The 22,153-nt window shown below is 40.6% G+C and overlaps 1 protein-coding gene and 1 pseudogene across 1 annotated transcript in view; both read left to right on the top strand.

Moving 5' to 3' along the window:
* Positions 1 to 3,964, top strand: part of LOC101107056 (cytochrome P450 2C19-like) — a 45,767-nt gene extending 41,803 nt beyond the window's left edge. The window contains exon 9 of the mRNA XM_004020051.6: positions 935 to 3,964. Coding sequence (XP_004020100.3) covers positions 935 to 1,116 — 182 coding nt within the window. The 3' untranslated portion in view covers positions 1,117 to 3,964. The remainder of the gene's footprint in view (positions 1 to 934) is intronic.
* LOC114110337 (cytochrome P450 2C42-like) lies at positions 2,454 to 21,624 on the top strand (annotated as a pseudogene).
* Positions 21,625 to 22,153: the final 529 nt, after the last annotated feature.

Consider the following 22,153-nt stretch of genomic DNA (forward strand, 5'->3'; position numbering starts at 1 on the left):
CTGTAGCCCACCAGGCTCCTCCATCCATGGGATTCTCCAGGCAAAAATCCTGGAGTGGGTTGCCATTTCCTTCTCCAGGGGATCTTCCCGACCCAAGGATCGAACCCAGTTCTCCCGCATTTCAAGCAGACACTTTAACCTCTTAGCCACCAGGGATGATTTTCCGGTGGGGGAGGGGGGGATCAGTTGGAACTTCTTATAAAATTCCCGTTCAGGGACTGGTTGAACTGCTCTTTTTCTACACTCAGGTGTAGCAATTGCAATGCCCACACACTTTCCCTCCTCATAATATATGATCTTTATTGGACTAAGTCACCAAAGCTTTGGAAAGATGACCCAATTCTTTCAAATTCACAAATAAAATTTGAGCTAGGGGCTGAAAATATAAGAGAAGTGCACCTTAACCAGAAGGAACCATGTGTTGTAAAACTTGAAACTTCAAGAGGTATTGAAAATTGATGAAGATGTAGTTAGAGGTGAGAAGAGGGGCTGTGAGGAGTAGAAATAAAGATGATGGGGACATCAGACTAAGAACATTAAATACAACTACACTGTGTGTTTCCAGGGGAAGAAAAAGATTGATGAAAACATGAAATATCAAACTGCATGAGAATAGTTAATGAAGTACTTGGCATAGTGCCAAAGCTCATAAAAAATTTGTGTAAATAAGGGTAGCCGTTAAGATATGAAATTATGTGGACAGCATGTGTATCCATCCATCTATCTATCTAATTGTTGTGGCTTACATTTATCCATTCAACCATTCATCAATGGTTACTTTCTAACCACTGATAAGTAACATATTGGCCAGTTCCTCATGAAATTTCCCCACAGCTGTGAGAGATTGGAATGCCAGATGCGCATGCCAACTCTTTCTAACAGCCAGAAACACAGTGTTCAAGGAGTATGTACTCTCTGTGTTTGTTATTTTCAGGAAAACGGATTTGTGCAGGAGAGGGCCTGGCCCGCATGGAGGTGTTTTTATTCCTGACATCGATTTTACAAAAATTTACTTTAAAATCTGTGGTTGACCCAAAGGACATCGACACCACCCCAACTGCCAATGGGTTCGCTTCTGTGCCACCTCCTTACAAGCTCTGCTTCATTCCTCTGTAAGGAGGTGTCTCCTATGATGTTGTCTTCTCCTTCTCATCTGGGGCATTGGTCACCTCCTTTCCTCTTCATTCTTCTGCCTTGGAATGCCTTCTCAACCTCTCTTCTTGTTATGGTGCAGTTTCACTGCAGAAATGTATCCGCTATTCTCCATGTCCTGTAACATTTGTATCGGCCATCACATATGCTAATGCTTTATCTATTATTGAGTAGCACTATGTAGTCAATACAAAATAGAACAAGATGATTAGTGTATGGCAATGGAGAGTCATTATTCCAGTGTATGTTCCTAATAAAAAGCATAATTTGATGAGCCAGTTCTCAGAGTTTCCTTATGGTGTGCCTAATACAAGTAAGAAAGGAAGGAAAGTAATTCAAAGAAGTCATGTTGATTTCATAGTGATCAGCACAGAGGACTAGGGAGATTAAGCAGGAAAGTTCTCTTGGCTACATGTCACCTAGAGTTACTTGATGTTTGGATTTGAAACTGAAAGAAATTGTGTCCAGAAGTGCCTCAGTAGGAAAATACTGAGATCAGTGATAGTAAGGAATTAAATCCAAAGTAAGCTGCAGAAAACTACAAATGAAAATTAGAGCATAAATCAGTGAAATTGCAAACAAGGAATCAAGATAAAAATCAATGAGACCAAACCTAAGTCTTTGAAAAGTTGAACAGAATTGATAAACCCATAAGTAACCTATCCTGCACTCTGAGAGAAGACACACATTATTAATATCATTGCTAAAAGAGGGACCATAACTTTAAGTCCCAGAGCACTAAAAGGATAATAAGGGATTATTATGAAGCAGTATGCCCACCAGTTTGAGAAGTTCAATGATATCGGTTAATTTCACACACAATCTGTCAAAATTCACACAGGAAAGAGTAACATCAACTAGTTGAAACCAGTTGAAAGACTTCTGTACCCTTAGTGAATATAAACCTAGTCACATGAAAGCCAGAAAGAGAAGCAGATCCTCTCTCATTACAACTACCAAGCCCAACAATATGCCATATAATTGGGCAGGTATCTCCCTCCAAACTCTCAGCTTTTCCTTGAGGAACAAAGGAGTTGGCATGCACATCTGGCATTCCAACCTCTCACCGTCGTGGGGAAGTTTCATGAGGAACTGGCCTCTGTGTTACCTGTCTTGGAGCATTGAAAGGACTCAACGAGCTGTAGATACCTGGGAGTTTCTAGAACATAAGAAGCAGACTGGGCCAGCACACAGTTTTGAGAGACCTCCAGAATCTCTGGCTGAGCTGATTGGTGAAGTTCTCCTCCATGTGACTAGTCAGTGAAGACTGAAACGAGCTATTGTCTAATGTGCAAACCGCAATGAAGAGAGTCAAGGAAAATGTAGAAACAGGAGATGTATGATTGACCTAAAACATCATTCAAAATAAATCATGAAGTTGTTCACTGTGGCCTGGAGAACAGTAAACAAATGAAGTAGGAATTTCAACAACAGGGCAGAAAATTCAAAGGTATGAAACAGAAGTCATAGAGCTGAGGATTACTTTTTGTATTTAAAAAAATCATTAGAGAATGTAACAATAGACTAGATCACGCAGAACAAAACATCAGCAAACTTGAAGATAAGTCATTGGGAATTATTCAATTGAGAGAAAAAAGAAAAAAGGAAGAAAAAGAAAAGAAGTTTAAGGGACTTATAGAACACTATCAAGTAGATCAATACATGCAGTATAGGAGTCATAGACAGAGAAGAGAGAAAGAAAAAGGATCGGAAAGTTAATTGAAATTAACAATGACAGAAAACTTCCCACATCTGAGAGAGGAAGTGCACATAGAAGGAAGGAGGTACCAAGCAGGACACCTCTTACTCAGGGAATAAATTGGTTACTTCAAGAGAGTGATAGCTTTTTTATTCAAAAGAAGCTGGTCTGGTTCTATTAGAGTTAGAACCATGTGGGTTAGATAGGAAAGTAGTATTTTGGTTTGTCCTGGTTAAAATGTTCCCCGAGACATGGGTTCACTTAAATTCTAAAGGTTACAGAACCAAACTTTTCTGACTCCATTTTAATAAGCTGGCACTGTAATTATTAACTGCATTAATATCTATTTTGAAAGTCACTGATTAGTGTGAATCATAGAATATTGAACACTGGTGGCATATAAAGGAATTATAAAAATCAAACAAAGCCCATAGTCAGCATAAAGAAGGAATTAATAAAAATCACAGTGGAAATAAGTAAAACAGAGACTAAAAGAACGATAGAAAAGAACAACAAAACCAAGAATTTTTTTTTTAATAAGGAAAAGAAAATTGATAAAATTTTAGCTGGATTCTTTATGGAAATTAAGAGTGGAACATATAAAATTAGAAATCATTGAGAAGTTACAACCAATATCACAAAAATACAAAGACCAACAATTATTTGCCAATGAACTGGACAGCCAAGAAGAAATGGATACATTCCTAGAAACATACAATCTTCCAGGACTAAATCAAAAGAAGTAGATAATCAGAACAGATGAATTACTAGTACTGAAATTGAATAAGTAGTAATTTAAAAATCTGCCTCCAAACAACTGTTCAGGACTGGATGGCTTCACAGGGGAATTTTACCAAACATTTAAAAAATAGTTGAGAATTCCTTGGTGATTCAGTGATTAGGACTTTGTGCTTTCACAGCTGGTGATCAGATTCAATTCCTGGTCAGGGAACTAAGAACCCACAAGCTACGCATCACAGCCAGAAAAAAATAGTTAATACCTATCCTTCTCAAACTATTCCAAAACACTGAAGAGGAGGGAACACCTCCAAACTCATTCTGTGAGACCATAACTACTTTGATACCAAACCAAGACACTACTAAAAAAGAAAACTACAGATCAATATCTCTGATAAACAAAGAAGTCCTGAAAAAAATATTAGCTGAATTCAACAATACATACAAATGATCATATACCATGATCTAGTGGGGTTAATTTTAGGGATGCAAGGATGATTCAACACCTACAAATCAATCAAAGTGATATGCCACATTAACAAGACAAAGGGTTAAAATCACATGATCATCTTCCCCGATGCAGAGAAAGCATTTGAGAAAATTCAATATCTATTCATGATAAAAAAAAAAAAAGACTCTAAACAGACTTGATATAGAGGGACCATATTTCAAGATAGTAAAGGCTATTTATAACAAATCAACAGGTAACATCATATACACAATGGAATTTAACTCAGCCATAAAAAAGAATGAAATTTTAGCATTTTCAGAACGTGGATAATCCTGAAGGGTATTATGCTTAGTGAGATAAGTCAGATAAAGAAAGACAAATACTGGACACTCACTTACTCAGTTCAGTTCAGTCACTCAGTTGTGTCTGACTCTTTGCGACCCCATGAACCTCAGCATGCCAGGCCTCCCTGTCCATCACCAACTCCTGGAGTCCACCCAAACCTATGTCCATTGAGTCGGTGATGTCATCCAACCATCTCATCCTCTGTCGTCCCCTTCTCCTCCTGCCCTCAATCTTTCCCAGCATCAGGGTCTTTCCAAATGAGTCAGCTCTTCGCATCAGGTGGCCAAAGTATTGGAGATTCAGCTTCAACATCAGTCCTTCCAATGAATACCCAGGACAGATCTCCTTTAGGATGGACTGGTTGGATCTCCTTGCAGTTCAAGGGACTCTCAAGAGTCTTCCATGCAGCCTCAAAAATAAAACAAATGAACTAATACAACAAAACAGAAAAAGACTCACAACACAAAAAATAGGCTACTGGTTATCAGTGCAGAGAGAGATAGAGGGAAAGGGTAAGATAAAGGAAGGGCATTAAGAAGTACAAACTACTAAGCATAAAATTAAAGGTAATAAGATTCAAGGATATAATGTACAGCACATGGAATATAGCCAAAATGTTATGACAATTTTCAGTTCAGTTCAGTCACTCAGTCGTGTCCGACTCTTTGGGACCCTTGAGTTGCAGTACGCCAGGCCTCCCTGTCCATCACCAACTCCCAGAGTTAACCCAAGCTCATGTGCATCAATTCGATGATGCCATCCAGCCATCTCACCCTCTGTCATCCGCTTCTTCTCCTGCCCCCAATACCTCCCAGCATTCGGGTCTTTTCTAATGAGTCAACTCTTCGCATGAGGTGGCCAAAGTATTGGAGTTTCAGCTTCAGCATCAGTCCTTCCAATGAACACCCAGGACTGATCTCCTTTAGAATGGACTGGTTGGATCTCCTTGCAGTCCAAGGGACTCTCAAGAGTCTTCTCCAACACCACAGTTCAAAAGCATCAATTCTTCAGTACTCAGCTTTCTTCACAGTCCAACTCTCACATTCATACACAACCACTGGAAAAACCATAACCTTGACTAGACGGACCTTTGTTGGCAAAGTAATGTCTCTGCTTTTAATTTTTTTATTTAAATTTATTTATTTTAATTGGAGGCTAATTACTTTACAATATTGTTTTGTTTCTGCCCCACATCAACATGAAGTCGCCATAGGCATACATGTGTTCCCCATCCTGAACCCCGCTCCCACCTCCCTCCCCGTACCATCCCTCTGGGTCATCCCAGTGCTTTTTAATATGCTATCTAGGTTGGTCATAACTTTCCTTCCAAGGAGTAAGCGTCTTTTAATTTCATGGCTGCAATCACCATCTGCAGTGATTTTGGAGCCCCCAAATATAAAGTCTGACACAGTTTCCACTCTTTCCCCATCTATTTCCCATGAAGTGATGGGACCAAGTGCCATGATCTTAGTTTTCTAAATGTTGAGCTTTAAGCCAACTGTTTCACTCTCCTTTTCACTTTCATCAAGTGGCTTTTAGTTCCTCTTCACTTTCTGCCATAAGGGTGGTGTCATCTGTGTATCTGAGGTTACTGATATTTCTCCCGGCGATCTTGATTCCAGCTTGTGCTTCTTTATGGAATATAAACTGTAAAAATATCTAATCACCATGTTGTACATCTAAAATTAATATAGTATTAAGTTAACTATGAAAAAAGTGAAAGTGTTAGTCACTCAGTTGTGACTATAGCCCACCATACTCCTCTGTCCATGTTCATTCTCCAGGCAAGAGTACTGGAGTAGGTTTCCATGCCCTCCTCCAGGGGATCTTCTCAACCCAGGGATCTATCCCAGGTCTCTTCCATTGCAGGGAGATTCTTTACTGCCTGAGGCACCATGGAAATTCGAGTTAACTATGACAATTAAGAAAAAAAAGGGGGCTTCCCTAGTGGCTTAGACAGTAGAGAATCTGCTTGTTAATGTGGGAGACCCAAGTTCTATCCCTGGATCAGGAAGATCTCCTGGAGGAGGGCATGGCAACCCACTCCAGTATTCTTGCCTGGAGAATCCCATGTGCAGAGGATCCTGGTGGGCTGCAGTCCCTGGGGTCGCAAAGAGTTAAACACTTCCACTTTTTTCAATAAAAAATAACTTGGGGTGTCAGTAATTTTGCATTTTATGGACAATTTTATTTCAGAAATTTACCTTTAAGGAGACTCTGTATATGCATAGCAGATTAAAAGCATACATAATCTTGTCTTGTATCAGAATCTCACTGAAATGACTATAACCTCAATTGCAAATGAGATTTAGTCTTTTATAATTGGAGAAGTGTATCCCTTAATATACCACTATGCATATTCCAAGTGCAAAGATCTTCTCATTCATAACAGTAAAACATTTTGTGCTCAGAAGTTATTATTGATACAATAGCATCTAATAGATAATCTATATGTAAGTTTTTCTAACTTTCCTAGAATATCCATTATAGCTTTTTTTCTCCTTTGCAATTCAGTATCCAGTGAAGAAAACAGCATATAATTTGGTTATCTTTTCCCTTTTGGTCTCCCGTAATCAAGAATAAATTCACTTTGTTTCTTTTCTTCCATTCATTACATTTACCATTTTGGGCTCCAAGCTAGCAGTCATGTGAAATGTTTGATTGTTTTCTAGAGATTAAATTCCAGATATGATTTTGGCAAGAGAACTACATAGATGCTATATGTATGTCCCACTGAATCTCATTGAGAAGATGGAGGTACATAATATCACGCATCCCATTATTGGTTATGTCAACCTCCTCACTAAACAAGGAGATATTCCCAGATGTCCTCATGGCAGAGGTTTCATCATTTAATACATAATTAATAAAAATTTATGGCATCGCACTTTAAGACCTTGTGGATATTCTACAGTCAAAGCATTCACCCAAGAGCTTTTGCATTTGTTGATGGTCCTAATCTGAATTGTTGCCAAATGATCTTTTTTTTTTTTTTTCTACTTAATCCTCTCTTCTGTGTTTTTAAGCTAGGATCAATCCATAGTGACGATTTGCCCCATATTTTTTAATTAAGGGAAACAAATTACATTGCAGTGATAAACACACCTTAGTTGTTATTGAAATTTTTCTCATTATCTTCGAAGAGGTTCTCTTTCATTAGGTCAGAATTATTTGTATGTTTACAAAGGCCCTGGAAATAGATACTTTGGACATTTCAAGTGCCAGCAGAGATTTTCATTTTAGGCCACAGGTGAGGTGAATGAAAACTGAAGTAATGAAATAGAGCAGCAGATAGGTAGCGACACCAGTGTCCAGACTCTCTGCAAGCAGGACAGATTCAGGTCTGGTAGCTAACAACTCATGTCCTTGGTACTTGCTATGGAAGGCTACTTTAACAAGATTGCTGCCATTAAACTTATGGTATTAAACTTATCCATGCCTATTGCTTTGTCTGTCTGATTTGAAATGCCTCTGCTCTTCTTTGGACCTAGGCTTCCTCATCTATGGGCTGAGTTGAAACATTTCTTCCAACTCCATGACTTCATAACACATTTCAGGACACAACCATATTTACATTTCTACCCTCTGTGCTGGATAATGACAAAGAATCCTCCAACCCAGAGGAGCTTGACTCTGGCCACTTCATGGAGGAGACAGGCAACTTGCAAAAGAGCAATTGGCAGAAAAAAAATTATTTCCTTCAGTATTTCGTGGAACAAGACACCGTTTTGAGATCAGATAGAACTTACATGGTGCCCACTCTGGGGCTGCTAGGATGGCTGTTTGTCCATAAGCAGAAGCACCAGTCCCTAAGCCCACGTGGTCCCCACACTTCATGATACACCATTGGGTCAGATCACTGAGGCTTTGAAAGATGATCCAGTTCTTCCAAATTGAGAAAATTAGAGTATGAGTTGATGAAATTCTTCCCCTAGACACATCACTGTGTGTCTTAGAACTCCTTAGAATGTAAAACTCATTAAGACTTTCCTTACCTGCCATGAGAAGGGCACCTAACTCTGGCCAAATAAAAAAAATGCACTGAAAAGATCATATGCCATGATTAAGTGGGATTTATTCTAGGGATGCAATGATGATTCATTATCTGTAGTCAGCTTGTTAATGGTTTGTAGCAATTAAAAATTAAATTAAAATTTTTCTAATTAAAAATTTATATTAGAAAATTTAAAATTAAAAAAATTAAATTAAAAATTAAAGTTAAAAAAACTGGAAAAGGTCAGTTTTCATTCCAATCCCAAAGAAAGTCAATGCGAAAGAATACTCAAACTACCGCACAATTGCACTCATCTCACATGCTAGTAAAGTAATACTCAAAATTCTCCAAGCCAGATCTCAGCAATACGTGAACCATGAACTTCCAGATATTCAAGCTGGTTTTAGAAAGGCAGAGGACCCAGAGATCAAATTTCCAACATCTGCTGGATCATGGAAAAAGCAAGAGAGTTCCAGAAAAACATCTATTTCTGCTTTATTGACTAGGCCAAAGCCTTTGACTGTGTGGATCACAAGAATCTGTGGAAAATTCTGAAAGAGATGGGAATACCAGACCACCTGACCTGTCTGTTGAGAAATCTGTATGCAGATCAGGAAGCAACAGTTAGAACTGGACATGGAACAACAGACTGGTTCCGAATAGGAAAAGGAGTACATCAAGGCTGTATATTGTCACCCTGGTTATTTAACTTATATGCAGAGTACATCATGAGAAACGCTGGGCTGGAGGAACCACAAGCTGGAATCAAGGTTGCTGGGAGAAATATCAATAACCTCAGATATGCAGATGACACCACCCTTTATGGCAGAAAGTGAAGAAGAACTAAAGAGCCTCTTGAAAGTGAAAGAAGAGAGTGAAACAGTTGGCTTAAAGCTCAACATTCAGAAAACTAAGATCATGACATCCAGTTCCATCAGTTCAATTCAGTTCAGTCACTCAGTCGTGTCTGACTCTTTGCGACCCCATGAATTGCAGCACGCCAGGCTTCCCTGTTCATCACCAACTTCCGGAGTTCACTTAAACTCACATCCATTGAGTCGGTGATGCCATCCAGCCATCTCACCCTCTGTCGTCCCCCTTTCCTCCTGCCCCTAATCCCTCCCACCATCAGAGTCTTTTCCAATGAGTCAACTCGTCTCATGAGGTGGCCAAAGTACTGGAGTTTCAGCTTTAGCATCAGTCCTTCCAATGAACACCCAGGACTGATCTCCTTTAGAATGGACTGGTTGGATCTCCTTGCAGTCCAAGGGACTCTCAAGAGTCTTCTCCAACACCACAGTTCAAAAGCATCAATTCATCGGTGCTCAGCTTTCTTCACAGTCCAACTCTCACATCCATACACGACCACTGGAAAAACCATAGCCTTGACTAGACGGACCTTTGTTGGCAAAGTAATGTCTCTGCTTTTTAATGTGCTATCTAGGTTGGTCATAACTTTCCTTCCAAGGAGTAAGCGTCTTTTAATTTCATGGCTGCAATCACCATCTGCAGTGATTTTGGAGCCCCCAAAAATAAAGTCTGACACTGTTTCCACTCTTTCCCCATCTATTTCCCGTGAAGTGATGGACCGGATGCCATGATCTTTGTTTTCTGAATGTTGAGCTTTAAGCCAACTGTTTCACTCTCCTCTTTCACTTTCATCAAGAGGCTTTTAGTTCCTCTTCACTTTCTGCCATAACGGTGGTGTCTTCTGAATATCTGAGGTTATTGATATTTCTCCCAGTAATCTTGATTCCAGCTTGTGCTACTTCCAGTCCAGCGTTTCTCATGATGTATTCTGCATATAAGTTAAATAACCAGGGTGACAATATACAGCCTTGATGTACTCCTTTTCCTTTTTGGAACCAGTCTGTTGTTCCATGTCCAGTTCTAACTGTTGCTTCCTGACCTGCATACAGATTTCTCAACAGACAGGTCAGGTGGTCTGGTATTCCCATCTCTTTCAGAATTTTCCACAGTTTCTTGTGATCCACACAGTCAAAGGCTTTGGCCTAGTCAATAAAGCAGAAATAGATATTTTTCTGGAATTCTCTTGCTTTTTTGATGATCCAGCAGATGTTGGGAATCTTATCTCTGGTTCCTCTACTTTTCTAAAACCAGTTTGAACATCTGGGAGTTCACAGTTCACATATTGCTGAATCCTGGCTTGGAGAATTTTGAGCATTACTTTACTAGCATGTGAGATGAGTGTAACCAGTTCCATCACTTCATGGCAAATCGATGGGGAAAAAAGTGTTAGACTTTATTTTTGGGGGCTCCAAAATCACTGCAGATGGTGACTGCAGCCATGAAATTAAAATACACTTACTCCTTGGAAGGAAGTTATGACCAACCTAGACAGCATATTAAAAAGCAGAGACATTACTTTGCCAACAAAGTTCTGTCTAGTCAAGGCTATGGTTTTTCCAATGGTCATGTATGGATGTGAGAGTTGGACTTTGAAGAAATCTGAGTGCCAAAGAATAGATGCTTTTGAACTGTGATGTTGGAGAAAACTTGAGAGAGAGTGCAAGGAGATCCAACCACTCTATCCTAAAGGAAATCAGTCCGGAATTTTCATTGGAAAGACTGATACGGAAGGTAAAACTCCAATACTTCGGCCACTTGATGCAAAGAACAGAGTCATTTGAAAAGAGCCTGATGCTGGGAAAGATTGAAGGTGGGAGGAGAAGGGGACGACAGAGGATGAGTTGGTTGGATGGCATCACCAACTCAATGGACATGAGTTTGGGTAGACTCCGGGAGTTGGTGATGGACAGGGAGGCCTGGCGTGCTGCAGTACGTGGGGTCACAAAGATTTGGACAGTACTGAGTAACAACTTAACTTAATTGTTTGTACAGAATTTTTTCACACAATGCTTTCTAATGGGTTCTTCATCTCATTTATTGAGTGCAGGTGGAGCATTCAGGGACTCCTTCCTCAAGCCAGCTCTAAGTCATGCATCCTCTATGCAGGGGCTCTCAGTGTGAGGGGAATGGAGTGATCCAGGCTCAAAGTGACTGCTCCCAATGAGCGAGCTCAGGACAAGTGAAGAGTAGTGTTTTCCTCACTGCCCTGGACTTGGCCTTGAATTCTTGGGCTGAGGGCTGGGTGAATGGTCTCTTGTATCCTCCAGGCCCTTTGAGGAGGTCTCATGCATCTGAGGAGAAGCCTGGGGCCACCCTGGAGCTCTTCACACTAGAAAACATTTAAAAGGAAAGAATGTTTGGACATTTCAAATGATTCTAGTGGCTGATCTCTCGCAGAAAATATCGTATTTTTAGGGAAAAGTAGATTGATTTCTTGAATTAAAATTTGCTGCTAATTGGGACATCTCTGGTGGTCCAGTGGTTAAGAATCTACCTGCCAATGCAGGGGATGCAGGTTTGAGCCCTGAAGGGGGAACTAAGATCCTACATGCTATGGGACAAATAAGCTCATACACCACAACAAGAGAGGCCTGTGAACCATAATGAAAAAATCCCTGCACAGACAAAAATGTTAAAAAAATTTTTTAATGCTACTTATCTAAATAATGCAAAGAACAACATTAATGAGTAAACTTTTGTGTAATAAAACTGTTCAGAAAACTATAATATTGACAAGGTATGAAGTGAACACAAGTGAAATCACTCAGGGAACTGGTGGAAAATTTCACTATCAGAGAATCCACCTCTTGTGTTACCCGATCACTATCCTCTCTAGGACATGCCAATTTAAGTGACTCTGCAGTGACTTCTGTGGGTTGTTTTCTTGTGCATAATTTCTCTAGGTTGAAACACTGTTATCCGTGGCAAGGTTGGTTTGATCAAGCCACTCTGCCAGGTATCAGAAGGATTAACTTCTCTACCACATCAGTGGACTTAAATGAAAGGATAACCCACTTCCTCTCCAATTCAAAGCTCCTGCCCTAGAATGAGTCTTTGGGAATAAGACTGGGCAGCTGGTTTTAACTGCTTTCAATGCCTGATCGCAGAATATCTGTAAACCCTTCAGACAATGAAGGGGAGAGTCCTTGGGGCCACACTTAGAGGTGAGGTCCTTCACAAGGTTTTTTCATTCTCAGGACCTGAAATGGGACCCAGAGCTTTCCAAAAATTGGTTCTAACTAAAGTGGGAACTCTTGCCTGGAGAATTCCATGGACAGAGGAGCCTGGCAGGCTACAGTTCATGGGGTCACAAGAGTCGGACACAACTAAGTGACTAAACCACCACCACCACAAAGTGGGGACTTGAATTTGGGTTGTGTGGAAAAGAGAGGCTTTTTAAAATTTATTTTAACACCAACTGTTTCAGACCCAAGGGAAATTTCAGGTTAGGAGGAAAGGAGGACAGCCTTCCCTCAAGGGGAAGATCTAGGGAAGGAATGTGGGGCCTTCCTGTCTCAGAGGAAGCAGCACCCTTGGACAAGGATCAAGAAGCACATGCTCCAAGGGAATCACCAGCCACCTAAGATTCCATGCCTGGAAGCTGGACTTTAATCACAGGTGGGTAGATCTTTGTGTAAAGTCTGTAATCTCCTCTCCCCTAGATGAAGAGATTTTGTCCAACCTCCCAAGATCTCAACCAAAGAACACGAGATTTTAGTTCCAGGGAACAGAATCTGCCTTTGTAAAGAAATGATCCTCTGGAGTATTTCTTTGAGGTTTTAAAAGTCACTTTCTGTAGGTTTTAAGGAAAACCTCACTTCTTGCTCCAAGCCACAATCTGTTTTGATAGGTAATAATACCTCCAGGCGCTCCCCTTTTTTATGTTGATAAAGTCCAGTTATTTAATTTCCTTTTTCCTCAACATGTTGATATACTCTTTCAAAGAAACCTTCTTTAGTCTGGAAAATTTTATGATGACATGTCAGGTGCGTTTTTATTTCTCTTCCTCAGCCACGTTGGTGTAAGATGGATTGTTCACTTTGATTTGAATGGTTAAATGAGCACTTGACTTGCAACCTACCTCCAAAGTCCTCTGGGCTTCCCAGGTGGCTCAGGTGGTAAAGAATCTGTCTGCAATGCACAAGACCTGGGTTCAAACCCTGGATCAGGAAGATCCCCTGGAGGGGGCTATGGCAACCCACTCCAGTATTCTTTCCTGGAGTATCCCATGGACAGAGGAACCTGGCGGTCTACAGTTCATGGGGCCACAAAGCTAGACACTACTGAGTCAATAATGCTTCAACATTCTGCTAGATGTTTTTGCCACATCATTAACTTTTACTCTGTCCTTTGATTTCAAGTTACCTACTGTACCCACTCCCACATCCAGCAGAGAAGCTGCCTGGAATTTGATCTTGAGCCAGCTTCCTGCAGAGGTGTGACTGGACTCTCAACACAGACTCTGAGGCTTTTTTCAGTTTGTAATAGTTTCAGTACATAGGGTTGGGCTAGTCTTGATGCCTTACTTGTATTGAAAATGTTTTATCATTTTAAGTATAAAGAGTAAAAGGACAGATTCTGATTCTCTTGGATTCTATTGGAGGGTTTCTTTGAAGAAGGAGGGAAGTGCAGACCTTCTGTCTGGGATGTGCCTGTTTATGATATAACTGAGCAGGACCCTCTGGAGCCTTCCCTTGTATCCTCTGCTTTAGCTCCTCTCTGAATTACCTAGATACTAGTATTTGATGCACATTTTCTGAGTCGTTTTGCAGATATGAATCCTCCTTACCAACAAGTGGGGAGCAGATTGATGACCATAAGCACATATGCAGCCCCAGGCCCGCTAGAGCCTAAGGACTGATAATATTAACCCCTGTGACACCACTCTGCTACCTCATCATCAGCCAGTCAGAGAACTCTGCACAAGGCTGATCACATACCCTGCAGATGGCATCCTGTCCCCTGCCCCACCACACCTGCCCTTTAAATAAAGGCTTTGCCAAAACCCTTTAGGGAGCTCAAGGCTTTTAGGATATGAACCGCCTCAAGTTGCAATAAATCTTTCTTTGCTCCAAATTCCAGCCTTTCTGTTTGTTTAGCCTCACTGTGCATTGGGCACACAAACTTGCATTAACAATGGTTGTGGGATGAATCAATAAGGAAGGAAATGAGTGAGGCAGGGACAAAGCCATCATTGGCTAATGCTGAGGTTGCACAGTGAACTCTGAATTCTGCAGAAGGTTCCCCTAAGTACAGCTTAAAACCCTGCTGGAAAAGCATACACTCATGGAAGGTTTGGGGAGGGGGTGGGTAATGTAAACCAGACTCACACCACCCCCAGTATAGGTGCTCTATTCATGGGAAGCTGAGAGTCTCATGTCCAAATGTGAAAACTGAAAATTAAAGAGACTGTGCTTCTCCCTAAACTTCTTATCTTGCCCTTCTGTGGGGTCCAGAACAGGTCAGGCCAGTGGATGCCACTAGCCTGGGAGACAGGCAGTTCTGTCTTTCTAGCTGTCACTTCAACCCATGGTCCCCAGACATCATATAGATCTTATGTGTACCTGTCTTTTTCCAAAGCGGGTGTACTTTTACATTTTTCTTAGAATCTGACAGTACTGGGTTTCCCACATCTTTGCCAATTATCACTGTTTTTGAAATTTAGCGTTTTTCATGAAGTGTGAATCCCTGATGAAAAATTATGCCATATCACTTTTTTCATCTACTCCTTGCACTTTCATTTTTCTTTCTTTGTGAATTATAATTACAAGATATACACTTTAAAAAAATTATTTGGCTGTGTCGGGTCTTGTTGAGGTCCTGTAATGGACCGGAACCTGGTAGTCCACAGTCAACCTATAAGAAAGTAAAGGAGAGAGAAAGAGGCTGATATTCCTTGGTGTACGCAGAAAGCCAATAAAGCCCCTGGCATGGGGCTTGCTCTGTTCACGGAGGCCTCAGGTACCCTCCTATGGAGTGAAGGTGCAGAGCACCTTCTCAAGAAGGTCTTAGAAGCCCGGGCAGGAAAGTGAACTCAGAGAGCCTCTGTGCTCCAAAGAAATAGCCTGAGAGAGAGAGAGAAAGAAAGACACGGGGATATGGTGATAAGTACCCTCTTCCTTCTTGTGAACCATAAGGTAAAAGTGTATTTACAACTCTCTCTCTCTCTTTAATATGGATCGCCTATGTTTTGTAAGTCTGGAATTTTAATCTTTATCTTTGTTGAGAATAACTACAGAATATATGCCCACACCATGTTGATTAAAACACCTTTGTTCCATCAGAGGTTTGGTCCCTGTGTCTCTCTGTCTCTCTCTCTTTCAGGTTGATCCCCTGGAAACGCAGAGGCTCTCTGAGTTCACTTTCTGCCCAGGCTTCTAAGACCCTCTCAAGAAGGGACTCTGTGCCTTCACCCCATTGAGAGGGCGCCTGAGGCCTCCATGAACAGAGCAAGCCCTGTGTCAGGGGCTTTATTGGCTTTCTGCATAAACCAAGGAATATCAGCCTCTTTCTCTCTCCTTTACTTTCTTATCAGTCAACTCTGGACCACCGGGTTCTGGTCCATTAAAGGACCTCAACAGGGTCTTAATTGTGGCATGTGAGTGTGAGATCTTTAGTTGAGGCATGCGGAATCTAGTTCCCTGACCAGGGATCAAACCTGGGCTGCCTGCATTGGGAGCATGGAGTCTTAGCCACTGGATCACTAGGGAAGTCTCATGGTATGCACATTTAAAAAATTACTTTGTAATTTTATTGTTGAAGCTTGATTAATTTAAAAAATATTTGTTTATTGAGCTATCTTCGTTTGGGGTGGGGATGAAGGTACAGAGACAGAGTATGAGACGACCTGGAGAGGGGACTTAGCATGAGGTAGGGTGAAGAAAGCACTCCCACTGAGGGACACTCCAGGATAGAGTATTATAGCCAAGAGAGGTAAGAAGGGCACCCACATGGAGCAGGTGGGGGAGCTACCTTATTTGAAAAATCATAGCCCATTCACGTTGATGAGAAGAGGCTGACAAATACTAACCTAACCAAGTAATCAAAGCAAATAGCATCCGTAATGAACAGATTGAAACTGTCACCTCACAGGATGCAGTAAACAGAAAAACATTATTTTGTAACATTCCTGTCAAACAGACACAACCTGAATTTAATCATGAGGAAACATCAGACAAACTCAAACTGAGGGACGTTTTACAAATACCCAGACTATACTCTTCAAGAGTGACAGGGTCCTGGAAATCCAGGAAAGACTGAGGAACTCTTCCAGACTGAATGTGACTAAGGAGACAGGACAACTAGTTGCAGGATGTGATTCTAAGGAACTGGAAATAAGGAATATCTTTGGGATGTACTGGTTAAAGACAGAGATAAGAATTAGATGGTCCAAATGCATCAATATTAATTTCCTGTTTGTATTTAAGTTGGTATCATGGTCATGCAGGAAAATCACCTAGTTTTAAGACAATGCATACTAAGTATTCAGATCTTTAGAACACTGGGTCAGCATTTTACTCTCAACCTATTCAAAATACATACTACCAAATTTCCTATACACTTGCACAATATAATTATGTACATATCTGTATGTTTATATAGAGAGAGCCAACTATGGGTTCATTTCCAAATATACAAGCCTTTCACAAAAGATTTGATACTGCTAGTGGACATCTGAAAAAGTGCTCCACATTGTTAAACAATCTTCACAGAATTGCAAATTGAAACTTCAATGAAGTACTATTATATACCCATCAGAATGATTAAAATGGAAAAAGATTATACTGCATGTTGACAAGAAAGTGAAGGAACTGGCACTCTCAAAGTAAACCATAAATTGGTTCAATCATTTTGCCAATTATTTGGCAGTGTTTATTAATGGCAATCCACTCAAGTATTCTTGCCTATGGAAAATCCCATGGGCAGAGGATCATGGTGGGTCCATAGCATCACAAAGAATTGGACATGACTGAGCAACTGAGCACACACACATATACTTAAAGTGAACACATGCCTATCCAACAATTCCACTTGTCAGTCTGTACTGAACAGAAATGCAGTACATAGGAAAAGCCAAAAGCCATACTTAAAAATTGTTGGTGGGAGAGTAATTTGATACAACCACTATGGAAAACAGAATGGAGTTCCTTAAAAACCTGAAAATAGAACTTCCTATGATCCAGCAATCCCACTTCTGAGCATATTGCCCAGAGAATATCATAATTAAAAAAGATACATGTGCTCCAATGTTCATAACAGCACTATTTACAACAGTCAGGACACAGAAGCAACCTAAAAGTCCATCAATAGAGGAATGGATAAGGCAGATGTGGTGCATATACAATGAAATATGCAGTTCAGTTCAGTTCAGTTTAGTTCAGTCGCTCAGTCATGTCCGACTCTTTGCGACCCCATGAATCGCAGCATGCCAGGCCTCCCTGTCCATCACAAACACCTGGAGTTCACTCAGACTCATGTCCATCGAGTCAGTGACGCCATCCGGCCATCTTATCCTCTGTTGTCCCCTTCTCCTCCTGCCCCCAATCCCTCCCAGCATCAGAGTCTTTTCCAATGAGTCAACTCTTCGCATGAGGTACTCAGCCATAAAAAGGAACAGAGCTGGATCATTAGTACAGTTGTGGATGGACCTAGAGTATGTCATACAGAGTGAGGTAAGTCAGAAAGAAGAAAACAAGTATCATATATTAACACGTATATGTGGAACTAGAAAAATGGTATAGATTATCCTATTTGCAAAGCAGAAATAGAGGCACAGATGTAGAGAACGAATATATGAATACCAAGGGGGATAAGGGTATAGGGGTTAGGAGGACTGGGAAATTGGGATGGACACATATATACTATTGATACTGGGTAAAAATTAGATAATTGGACTTCTCTGGTGGTCCAGTGGTTGAGAATCTGCCTGCCAAGGTAGAGGACATGGGTCAGTCCCTACTCCAGGAAGACCCCACATGCTGAGAAGCAACTAAGCCTGTGTGCCACAACTACAGAAGCCCACATGCCTTAAAGCCCATGCACCACATTAAGAAGCCTTGAGCACCACAACTGAAGAATAGTTCCCACTCACTGCAACTAGAAAAAGCCCTTGCACTGCAATGAAGATCCAGCATAGCCAAAATAAAAATAAATAAATCTTAAAAAAAAAATGATAGCATAGAGAACCTCCTGTATAGCACAGGGAACTCTAGTTAATGCTCTATGGTGACCTAAATGGGGAGGAAATGCAAAAGGAAGTGGATGCATGTATAACTAGGGCTGATTCATTTTGCTGTATGGTAGAGACTAACACAACATTGTAAAGCAACTATACTCCAATAAAAATGGATTTAAAACAGAAAGCAGTATAGAAAGAGATGTTAAAGTTCAGTTCAGTTCAGTCACTCAGTCGTGTCCAACTCTTTGCGACCCCATGAATCGCAGCACGCCAGGCCTCCCTGTCCATCACCAACTCCCGGAGTTCACTCAGACTCACGTCCATTGAGTCAGTGATGCCATCCAGCCATCTCATCCTCTGTCCTCCCCTTCTCCTCCTGCCCCCAATCCTTCCCAGCATCAGAGCCTTTTCCAATGAGTCAACTCTTCGCATGAGGTGACCAAAGTACTGGAGTTTGAGCTTTAGCATCATTCCTTCCAAAGAACACCCAGGACTGATCTCCTTTAGAATAGACTGGTTGGATGCCCTTACAGTCCAAGGGACTCTCAAGAGTCTTCTCCAACACCACAATTCAAAAGCATCAATTCTTCAGTACTCAGCTTTCTTCACAGTCCAACTCTCACATCCATACATGACTATTGGAAAAACCATAGCCTTGACTAGACGGACCTTTGTTGGCAAAGTAATATCTCTGCTTTTCAATATGCTGTCTAGGTTGGTCATAACTTTTCTTCCAAGGAGTAAGCATCTTTTAATTTCATGGTTCAGTAACCATCTGTAGTGATGTTGGAGCCCAAAAATATAAAGTCTGATACTGTTTCCACTCTTTCCCCATCTATTTCCCATGAAGTGATGGGACCAGATGCGATGATCTTTGTTTTCTGAATGTTGAGCTTTAAGCCAACTTTTTCACTCTCCTCTGTCACTTTCATCAAGAGACTTTTTAGTTCCTCTTCACTTTCTGCCATAAGGGTGGTGTCATCTGCATATCTGAGGTTATTGATATTTCTCCTGGCAATCTTGATTCTAACTGGTGCTTCTTCCAGCCCAGAGTTTCTCATGATGTACTCTGCATGGAAGTTAAATAAGCAGGGTGATTGAGAGTGTAGTGTTTCTTAATCATTTACCCAACAGTTTTAACTTTGATAGCAAAACTTGTTTAAATTGATGATGCTAATCTGAATTGGTATGAAATGATTTTTTAGTTTTATCATTCTTTCTGTGTTTCAAATCTAGGATTAATCTGTGATGATGTCTACTGTATTTTTGTTTTCTTAAATAATTTTATTTATTTATTCAATTATTTTTGGCTGTGCTCATCTTTGTTGCTACATGCAGGCTTTTCTCTAGTTGTGGTGAGTGGGGGTTAATTTTGTTGCGGTGCACGGGCTTCCCATTTTGCATGACTTCTCTTGTTGTGGAGCTTGTGCTCTAGGGCACAAAGGCTTCACTAGTTGTGGTGATTTGCCTTAGCAGTTGTGGTTCCCAAGTTCTAGAGCACAAGTTCAGTAGTTTGGTGCCTTGGCTTAGCTGTTCCACAGCATGTGGGATCTTCTTGGACCAGGGATTGAATTTGTGTCTCCTGCATTGGCAAGTGGATTCTTTACCACTGAGCTACCAAGGAAGCCCTTCCATATATTTTTAAATAAATACAGACACTCTGCCTGGCAATGGTAAACATTAATATTTGTTATCAGACTTATTCTTATCACAGAAGAGCATATATCCATTTATAAAAACACTATGAACAGGTAACTCCAGATCTCTCTAGCTCAATAGGGACTTCCATTTTAAACCATAATCCAAATAGGAGATGAGTGAGAATTGAAATGATAAAATAAAGCACATGGTGGGAATAGACACTTGTATCCAAATGTGGTGATTAACACACTGGATTCATAAGGTCTGACACCCTAGGATCCAGATACCGAGGTTTTCAGATGCTGTTGAAGTTCACTTTAGCAGCATCACTGCCACTAGTCTTAAACTTATCCTTGTTAATTACTTGTTCTGTCTGCCTCAAAATACCACTGCCCTTCTTTGGACTGAATATTCCTCATTACTGATCCTCAGAATGGACTAAGCAATTTGCAGCATTTCTTCTAGCTTCGTGACTTCTCCATAGTTTTGTTTATCTTCATCTGTTCTTTCCAGGGCATAGATATATTAACATCACTGACTTCTGTGCTACATGATGACAAAGAATTCCCCAACCCTGAGGTATTTGATCCTGGCCACTTCCTGGATGAAAGTGGCAACTTTAGAAAGAGCGACTATTTCATGGCTTTCTCTACAGGTAATAATTTGTTTTCTTTTCCCTCAATCCTTTAGAGGACAAGATACTTTCTAAGGATCAGTTGGGAGTTACATAGTAATCCTATGGGGCTGGTAGAAATGCTTTCTCCATGATGAGGGCAGCAATCCCAATGCCCACGCACTTTCCCTCCCCATGAGACATCGTCATTTTTGGGCTAGATTACTGGAGTTTTGGTGAGGTGACCCAGTTATTTCAAATTTAGAAATAAAACTTGAGCTGGAAACTGAAAATGTAAGAGAACCATATTTTAACCAAAAAGAATCGTGCGTTATAAAATCTCAAGGTGTATTGGAGGTTGATGAAGAGTAGGTATACTTAGAGCAGAGAACAGACGCTGTGAAGAATGGAAAGAAACACGTGGGACTACTAGATTAGGACCAGAAAATACAACTAGTATTTGTGACTTTCTAGAAAAAGATAGATAGAAACTTGAAAATATGAAATTACAGTTATAATATGTGAATAATTTAAAGAAGCGTTTGGAATAGTCAGTAAATATTTGTTGAAAGAATAATATTTGCTATGGTAAGATGTCAGGTGGATAGCATATATATCTACTCTTTGTCCATCAGTCTCTCTAGTCACCCTGCTTTCCATCCATCCATTCAAATATTCATGAAATGGTTGCTACATAATCTCTTTTTGACAGCCAGAGAGACAGAGTTCAAGGAATATGTACACTCTGTTTGTTATTTTTAGGAAAACGTGTTTGTTTGGGAAAGGGACTGGCCCGCGTGGAGCTCTTTTTATTCCTGACCACAATTTTACAAAAATTTACCTTGAAATCTGTGGTTGATCTGAAGGACCTCGACACCACCCCAATTGTCAATGGGTTAGCTTCTGTGCCACCTTTTACCGGCTCTGTTTCATTCCTATGTGAGGAATGTTAGATCATCTGACTTCTTCAGTGATGTTGTCTTCAACTCCCTCTCATCTGCGGCATCGTTCACCTGCTTCCCCTCATCTTTCTGGAGACTGCCTGCTCTGATCTTTCTTCATTCATTGTGCAATTTCACTGCAGAAATGTATCTGCTGTTCTTCATATTCTGTAACATCTGTATTGGCTACCAGATAATGCACATAATTATCTGATGTTGAGTAGTTCTACATGCATAAGACTATATACTCCATCAAAATAAAACAAGATGATTACTCTCTGTACAACACAGCGCTATTTCTGCTATGCCTGTTCCTAATAAAACACATAACTTGGCAAGCCAGTACCAAACTTTCCTTCCTTTGTGCATATTGCAGACAAGTGAGGAAAGAAAAGAAAAGACAAAGATGTCACATGGTCCTCATAAGCACAGAGAAAGACAGAGGGAATGAGAGTAGAAAAGCTCCCTTAGGTGCATGTTACCATGAGTTACTTGAGGTTTGGATTTGAAAGAGAAAGAAATTGTTTTCAG

This window comes from Ovis aries, chromosome 22 (assembly GCF_016772045.2).
Source record: "Ovis aries strain OAR_USU_Benz2616 breed Rambouillet chromosome 22, ARS-UI_Ramb_v3.0, whole genome shotgun sequence".
Classification (NCBI taxonomy): domain Eukaryota; kingdom Metazoa; phylum Chordata; class Mammalia; order Artiodactyla; family Bovidae; genus Ovis; species Ovis aries.